The 9,174-nt window shown below is 29.1% G+C and overlaps 1 protein-coding gene across 1 annotated transcript; it reads right to left on the reverse strand.

The window, feature by feature from the left end:
* Positions 1-405: 405 nt before the first annotated feature.
* Positions 406-1,242, reverse strand: LOC107408961 (uncharacterized). Its single transcript, XM_016016395.4, has one exon. The coding sequence runs from the start codon at positions 925-927 to the stop codon at positions 547-549; it is 381 nt and encodes a 126-aa protein (XP_015871881.1). The 5' UTR covers positions 928-1,242; the 3' UTR covers positions 406-546.
* Between the last annotated feature and the right edge of the window lie 7,932 nt (positions 1,243-9,174).

A 9,174-nucleotide genomic window follows, 5' to 3' on the forward strand; every position in this document is an offset into this window, starting at 1 on the left:
GAGTCAATAATCAGACAGAAGGATCAACAAATGCGCATGAAATTGACGTTACAAATTGCCAATATAACAAATAAAGACAAATTTTACATTTAGAACAATTAAAATTTCAATGCGTGCATTAAGTGAACAACCAAATGCACAACTCTAAAGATTACATTCAGTAATCAATTCATGATAATTAACAGATTAATTTAAGAGCCCGTAAATCACAATTAGCAGAATTTCCACTTAAATTTATTTGGCCGGCACACTTAAAGATATCCATGAATAAAATAATAATATAAGTACCAAACAGAAATTAAATAGGCAGCACAGTTAAAATTAATTGAAGAGCTCGATTCATCAACAAAAATCACTAATGAGATCATAACAGGGAATTTTTTTTTTTATATATGAATTTATTACTGGTATTCAATTGTATCTAAAGGAATTTTCCACATTTTTTTGCGTTAAAAAGTACGATCCAACTACAAATAGAGAATTAATCTACAATAAAACAAAAATGAAAAAAAGAAGAAAACTTCACAGATTGAAGCAGGTCTTCATTCAATGGGCAGCAACAATATCAGCACTGAAGACATCGATAAGCGGATCGGGCGAATCATGTACAGGGCTCGAAGGATTTTGACTGGGAAACAAGACGGACTTAGCAGCAACGAGCTTCTTCCTCTGAGGACACCTAGGGCCATAGATCCTAGCGGAGAAGCAAGGGAAACCGTCCATCGCGTTGGCTGGAGGTTGACCGGGAGTGGACGGCGGAGATGAAGGAGGCGAAGTGCGGATCTGAAGCAAAGAGACCACCCGGTGCGATCTGGCGCTTATGCGCGAGTCTCTGATTTGAGCCAGTGCACCGGGCTTAAGAAACTTGAGAAATGGTTCGGTCCGGTTTGGGGACGATCTGTGATGGGATCGAGACCTCCGGTTCATGGCGGAGAGAGATAGAGAGAAATGGAAGAGAAAGAAAAATCGAGGATAGAGAGAAAGAGAAAGAGAGAAATGGAGCTTCAGACAGGTTAAAGATTTCACAGAGAGAGAGAGAGGAAATGTGACTCTGAGAGAGAGAAGGGAAGAGATAGGGTTAAAAAGAGAGAGGGAGGGAAGGAGAGGCGGGAAGATTGTGGAGGGAGAGTTGGGGCGATTCGAAACATAGCGTGGCGCGCGGGATCAGTATCAATACTAGGGCTCGCTTCTGGTCTTCGGCTCGTGACTTTTTTGTTTTTTTCTTTTTTTTTTTTTTTCCATTCTTTACGCTCTGTAACCTACCTTGGATGAGAGACTGACGCGTGGCTTTTGCGGTTCTGTTTTTCACTTCGAATTTATGACGCCGTTTTTGGTTTCCTTGTGTAGGGGCGTGTTTTTGCCACATGGGTTCCAAAAATATCTTTTTTTATTAAATAATAAATAAATAAATAAAAATATTTTCACGACTCAAAAAAATTTCAAATCCAAAAACGTAAGGTGTTGTTAAATAACTAGCATAAGATGTTATTTGATAACATAATTAATAGTTTTTTGTTTTCATAGAAATTTTTTTTCATCATGAAATGATAATTTTGTGAATTTAAATTACAAATTAAAAAACTCATACGTGTTCAAAATAATACTAGTGACTACTGTTATTGATCATTTATGTAAAAATATAATATAAACAATTTTGAGATCAAAGTGGAACCTTAAAAAAAAAAAAATTTGAAATTCAAAAAGGTAAGGTGTCGTTGGATAATGTGGCTAGTAGTCTTTAATTTTTTTTTTTTTTTTTTTTTGAATTTTTATTGTCATGAAATAATACTGTTGTGAATATATATATTTTTTTAAAAGAAATAATGTTGTGAATTTGAATTACAAGTCTTAAAAATTTATACACGTATAAAATAATACTATTAATAACCTTTTACATAAAAGTATAATATGAACAACTTTATGATTAGAGTGGAACCTTTAAAAAGAAAATGAAATCCAAAAATATAAAGTGTATTCGATGATATGGTTAATAGTCTCTCGTTTTTTATGGTTGCTTTCTCATCATAAAATAATAATTTTGTAAGTTAGAATTACGATTGTAAGAAATTAATACAAGTTCAAAATATTACTTGTGATTATTATCAACTCTTTATTTAAGAATATATGAACAACTTTGAGATTGTAGTGGAACCACCCAAAAAAATAAAATCCAAAACTACAAAGTGTCATTAGATAACATTGTAAGTAGTCTTTTGCTTTTGTCTTTTTTATGGATTTTTCTCACCATGGAATAATAATAGTATGAATTTGAACTACAACTCTTGAGAAATTTATAAGTGCTTAAAATAGTACTCGTGATTTTTGTTCCCCTTTATGTAAAAATATAAATATAAATAACTTTGATATTTAAGTGGAACCTTCAAAAAAAAAAAATTGAATTGAAAACCAAAAACATAAAGTGTCATTTGACAAAGTTGTCAGTAGTTTTTAGTTTTTGGTTTTTCCATGGTGTAATTTGTTTACCTTAAGGTAGTATTGATTTGTATGTTAAACAATTCAAATAACTACAAACTTGAAAGGGCAAAAAATAAAAACAAAAACTAACAAATTAAAATTATATTTGATTTAATGTTTATATTCTCATTCCTTAAACCAGGATTTTTTACTTGAGATTTTATAATCTCTTGTAATTTAACTATTTCAATATTTTGGATTTGATTATCAGGTAAAATGGTATCACCAAACATAGAATTTAGACTATTTGTAGTTTTGTTCGTCCTAAAATAGTCTATCAAAAAATGCCATAAATATTTTATCACCTTTATAGTCAACTGATATAGCTAATAAACTCTAACTATTACTAATAATATTTTAGATAAACAAATTAATTATGCACAATTAATGATAGGATCACACCTGAAGTCTTTTTCCGGACATCTAAAGCGGTCTCGCTTAGGAAATTTATACCAAATTTCCTATTAAAAATTCCAATAAAATTTCCTCTTAATTTGGATATAATCCAACAATACAAATAAAATAACATACACAGTTTTGATAAAATTTTCACAAAATTAATAATCAAAGATAATACAAAAATCATACATATCATATTAATCCACTAAAGTAATAGAAAGAGTATAAATAAACAAATACAAAATATCGAAAATACTCAATATAAAATATATATCAGTATTCAATAAAAGAAATACTATTTATTATCATTAGAGTCATAGAAAAAGAATGATACATCAACAATGGAAAACTATACTCAAATGAAGATGTTTGGAGGTGATGAACAAAACTTGTCAGCTAGGGTTTAGGGGAATAGTTTGAAAACAAAATTATGAGATAAGTTCTATAAGTGGAATAAATAACAATAAGAAAATAGTCATTAATATTAAAAAAAAAAATTTCACTTACGAACTCATTTTCACTCTTTTGAAAAATTCACCTTTTAAAAATATTTTCACAAAATCCAATTTGTATCAAATCAATATCATAAAATAAGCATTTAATAATTAAGAAATTTAAAATATTACTAACAAATTAGCTGAACAACTTAGCATTGCCAATTGGTATAAGGTGTTTCAAACACAACCAGACAATAAAGAGATGCAAAGAAACCAACTGCATAAGGAAATGGTACACAACTTATCATCACTCCGAAATAATGACACACAATTCAATCATCATTCTCTCATATTATGACAACTCATCTTCTTATGGTTGTGAGAAAGTGGCACACAACTCATCATCACTCCAAAAGAATAACACACAACTTATCATCATTCTTTTATATCGTGTTATTGGATGACTAAGCCTGTTCGAGGCTAATAACATATAACAGAACCACTGGTAATATGTCGTATACCCTTTATAAATAATAATACAATATTCATAATAACCATTTCAAAATAATACTTTCCATTTTCCCCAAATAAATAATGTAACTAATGTAGAATTTACTGTTTAAACCCAATCATTTATTTAAATATTCCAAATTATCATTTTATGATAAAGTATAAAATCAACAATGAAATATATATTACTATGAACCACATCAAACACTTTGAAATACAAAAATACTTATATATGCTTTAAAAATACAATTTCTAATTTTCTTTCTTAAAACTTAATATTTTCCAAAAATATTAAAACATCAATCCCGATATTACAATATTTAAATACTAAAATTTTCAAATACACCGTAAACTCATTAAAATTTTAAATTATTTTAAAAACTTGTTAAATGCATATGAAATGATAGCACGTATATATAAAAACATATATTCATATGTGTATACGATAAGCATTTAAATTAAACCATATATATAAAATATTCAAACCATATATATATTGTATTAAATCATTTAAAAACATAATTCACTCATAGATTCCACTGATATCTACTTTAACTCCTCTATAAGATCGCCCCAATCTTAATACGGATATCTATAATATAATAAAATATTTTTTGGACACCGAATAATTCAATTGTACTGTAACTCCTAAATACCTAATATCTAAACTTAAGATTTTTATCCGGAGACCAATTTAACAAAATTAAACCTTCTATTGTGGTCCATTAACATCTAATTGCACTAATCTAACTTTAATTTTATCTAATTTATCCAAATACAGTTCAATTTTATCTGATATTAAACTAATCAATCTAAAAATAAATAAAAAATCATCAAACGATGTTTAAAATTTACAAACTTTGTATCAATAAAATGCAGTAGAGATGAGAAATGCATTGGTATACTTACCTTGGTCCAAAAATCTCATCACTGGCAGAAAAACATGTCACAAAATTTGGCAAATTTCCCATTAATAAATCTCTCAAATCATGAGGAGTCTTGACGAACGAAGAATGCCAATGGATTCAAAGGCAAAAAAAGGGGAGAGGTGTATGAGGTTGACTGAAACTGCAAAAAAATGGCCAACCCACTAGAAACTTTATTTGTCACTGTTGTCAGTTTTGAACGGCCGATCCCAACATATCTGATAGTGAATTGTCCAAAAAATCAGGATTTTTGTCTGATTGCCATGGGCTTTATAGTCATTCAGTGTGTGTAGCAGTTGGTGGCCAAAATGGAGCTCAATCAGCGACGACTCGGTTTGGCGATGGTGGGTTTGGCAGGTTGGATCGTGGGTCTGCATGGGTTATGGGGTTCTTTTGGGACAAAATTAGCATTTTTTGAATTGTTAAATGAAGGGATGGTTTCCCATGAATTTATAAACTTTTGGATCAATAACAGAAAAAAAATCCGAAACTGATTTAAACACTGATATACTATTAACATTTAAAAATTTCCTATGAAATTAACTTATAACCGTAATTCAAAATCAAGCATGCTGTTAGTCTACAAATTTGTATCGACAAGCTCTATACTATGGTTCAAGGGTTAAAGTCAAATTTCATCTCAAAAAAAAAATCAAACTTGATCTGACTTAAAAATCCAATTTAGTTAAATAATTCAAAAATTGAAATTTCAATTGTTTTCTCAAGATGGATCGCTATAATTAATTTAAAAACAATTACATTACCAAATGACACTTAAATATTTATCAAATGAGGGATAGTTTTTTTCTTTTTATTTTCTATAATTAAGTAATGCAATAAATGATAAATAAATTCTTACATAAAGACTGTCGTTAAATATTATAAATATTATACATCACCCCCATTCTCAAGGCTCAAGCTCATCAAGGAAAGCCCATTGAGTAGACTTATATCAATTTGAACATTCTAACTCATTAAATATAGATTGCAAAGATTTTTGTTATAATCATTCTTAAAAGTTCATAAAGTTAATTATCTTTTAATACCTTCAATTTTTAGGATTTTGTGATTGAAGTCCTCAATTTTTTAATTTATTGCATATTGGTCATGTCCTCAATTTGACCAAACAAATCGATAATAGTTTTGTCTACGTAGCTCCTTTTTTTGTTTTTTTTTCACAAACTATGTTGCTTTCAACTCAATTATAAAAACAAGTTTGTGAACGAAGCAATTACCAATTTGTCTGGCCAAATTGAGGATTAGATTAACCTTCAAATAAATTAAAAAAATTGGGATAATATCACTTAGTTTCCTCCTATTTCAAATTATACAGAGATGTTTCAAACAATTCAAACATATCCCTACCGTTAGTCAATTTTCATTAAATTTAATTATAGAAGGATAAAATGGTATTCGAGCATTCTTAAAAAATATGATAAAGCCAAAATTTTTATCCTATACACCTTGAAAAACGTGTAATATAATATATGATAATAAAGTAAAAAAACAAATATATTTTAACTAAATAAATAAATATTATATTTTATAGAATACAATAAAAAAAGAGAAGCTTTTGAAAAGACCGCTTGCTGGGTTTCTCATTAACTCTTATCTAACAATGAAAACTTAAATAGATAAATAACTCTTATCTAATAATAAGAACTTAAATAGGTAAATATATGTATTTTTATTTCTTTCTTCCTCTTAGTTTCTTCCTCTCTTCTTCTTGAATCACTTTCTTCCCAAATCCCAAACCCACTCCCTCTCCTTTTTCGCTCTCTTTCCATTGCTAGGTTTTTTATTTTTTTTTTATTTTTTTTGCACTAAAGATTAAAAGAATAGAATACTATTAAGAGGATAGAAGGTAAAATAGCTGTTGTGGTGAGGGAAAGGGCATTGATCCAATGACTATAGATTTGTAGTAGCTTAAGGAAGAAAATTACGTACATACATGATTTTTGTTTTCATTTTATGAAAAAAAAAAAAAAAACCTGTAAATCGTAGACAATGAATTTTGGAGATGAGCAAAAACTTAAGAAGTTTGTGCATAGTATATTTGGGTGGTTTTGATGTTGGATTTGTGATGAAGATTGAAAAATTATGTACTTGTTTGGGTAGTGAGAAAAACAATCGTATGGTTGAAAAATAAGGTAAAATTTGTTCAAATGGCGAGAAAACTAATTCTTTATTTTAAAAAAAAAATTAATTTTGTGATTCCATACATAAATCTACATTGTGGAGATTTCACATATGATTTTTGGGATTAAAGTTGGAATTCAAGGAGTGCATGAGGAATTTGATTTTGTAGTTCTTTTTTTTTTTTTTTTGGGTCAAATTGTGAGTTCTATATTGGTTAAAAAAATTAGAAAAAGTGGGTTACAAGTAAAGGTGGGTGGGGAAATGCGGGCCTTTGTTTTTTTTTTTTTTTTTTTTGTCATTGTTTTTGTTTCTTTTGTGATTGATCTCAACAGCCGTTGACGACCAATTTTGAAAAGACCAAATATGTTTAGCCCAATAGATCCAAGTGCAATTTTCAATACCAATTTATTAATTTTTATAAGTAATAATTAGTCTCAAGCTACTACTATATGGGGCCAAAAAAGGAAATTGGTTTGGTTTGCTCAATACTAAAGTAAGGGTTTACATTAATTTATCTTAATAAATGGGTGATCCATTTGGAGAAAATAAATTAACTTAAGCATTTTCTTTCATATATTTTCTAAAAAACATTACAAATAAACCCGAATTTTTAACAAAGTCCATCAAGAGCAACCTTTATTATCTTTTGTTACATACTTTTGAGCCCCATAAGCCAAAACCCACCTTCTTTCATTTCGTAGCCGAAAAAGCTAAACTTTTTTCAGCTTTTCCAAAGACCTAAAAGGGCCCAAAATCCTCTTCCAAGAAACATCTTTTTGCCCCTTTTAAATTAATATATATGTGTTTTATATAAATATTCCAAAGTCTTCTTGGACAATAAAAGCATATGTCAAGAAAAACTCTTATGCTCCGTAATATTTTTACTCTTCTCCAAGCTTTTTACTTTTCCTAAAACTAGATCTAAAACTCTTTGGTTTTATCATTTCTTCTTAGACAGTAAAAGGAGTTTGCAATGGATTTTCTCTTCTTAGTAAAAATACTCTTTTAACTTCCAAACAAGGGAATAGTTCGTAAGGGTTTTGCAAGATTGCTATTGTCTTCATTCTATACCTTTTTAACCCCATCATGACAAGCTATTACTCTAATTCTTTTACATGGATCTCTTTTTCTTGAATAAAGGGAATGAAACATTCTTTTATAAGGATCTTTTTCTTCTCACTTTGACATCTCTAGCATCTCTCTCTTTCCAGCACATTTTAGCACTTTTAACCATTTAAAATCTCCAATCAACTAATATCTCTTTCATAAGTTAGAATCATATTTGCCTATAAGACAAATATGTTTGAAGAATTTTTAGAATAAGAAGATGGAAGAGAGGAGAATGAGAAATATAAAGATTTTCCATTACTAACTTAATAAACTTGATTGAATTAATACAGACATAAAATGCTCTATCTATAGAGCTTAACGAAGGACACATGGCATAATTAGGTGAACAATTTTATAAATAATCAAAATAATATCTATATAAAGGCCAAAAAGGTTGAATTTGCTCATTTTGAAAACTAACACTAATACATCTTTAATATTAAAGATTTACTCCTTCACTCTTGCTCCCTGATCAATTGTATTAATGACTTGATTTGTTTCCTTGACAATGTTTGCTTGTAGAACAGTCAAATGCTTGTCCGTAGGACAGTTATATGCTTACCCGTAATTCAGCTTGTAATTACCATGTCTTTCATAGTTACTATGCCTTATCATAACTACCAAGCCTTACATAATTTTGCCCTAGTTTGACCATTTTTCTTCCTCACATTTACACACTCTTGCCTTTCTCAAGTCTCCAAGACACGTTAAACATCATTCTCTTGCATTACCATATCTTTCCCCTTGCTAATCTCATATTTTACATCTTTTGGTTGCTTTTTGTATGAGTTTATTACCCTCTTTTTAAACAACCATTTTGGGGCAAAACAAGATGCAAGAAACAACTCTTTTCTTTAAACTTTAAATTACTATACTTTGATATTGCTCTCCTCATCTCTCTTTCTTTTTTGGTCCCACTGCTATTTCAAGTCTTGTGTGGATGGTTACATTAATGGCATTTTATATTCATTATATTATGCTACTAATGTTTACTTTCTTCTTTGAGTTTCTTGGTCTAATGTTTTACTAAGTTGCCTGCCTCATATTTCCAAGGTTGTTTTTTTCTATGTCATTTTATACACTTTATTTTGGGCAAAGCAAAAATGTTTTCCTCTAAGTCTCTTTATTACTATATCTTTCAACACAGTGTTGCTTTTCCTCTTTTTTTTTTTTTTCCC

The sequence above is a fragment of the Ziziphus jujuba genome, chromosome 4 (assembly GCF_031755915.1).
Source record: "Ziziphus jujuba cultivar Dongzao chromosome 4, ASM3175591v1".
Classification (NCBI taxonomy): domain Eukaryota; kingdom Viridiplantae; phylum Streptophyta; class Magnoliopsida; order Rosales; family Rhamnaceae; genus Ziziphus; species Ziziphus jujuba.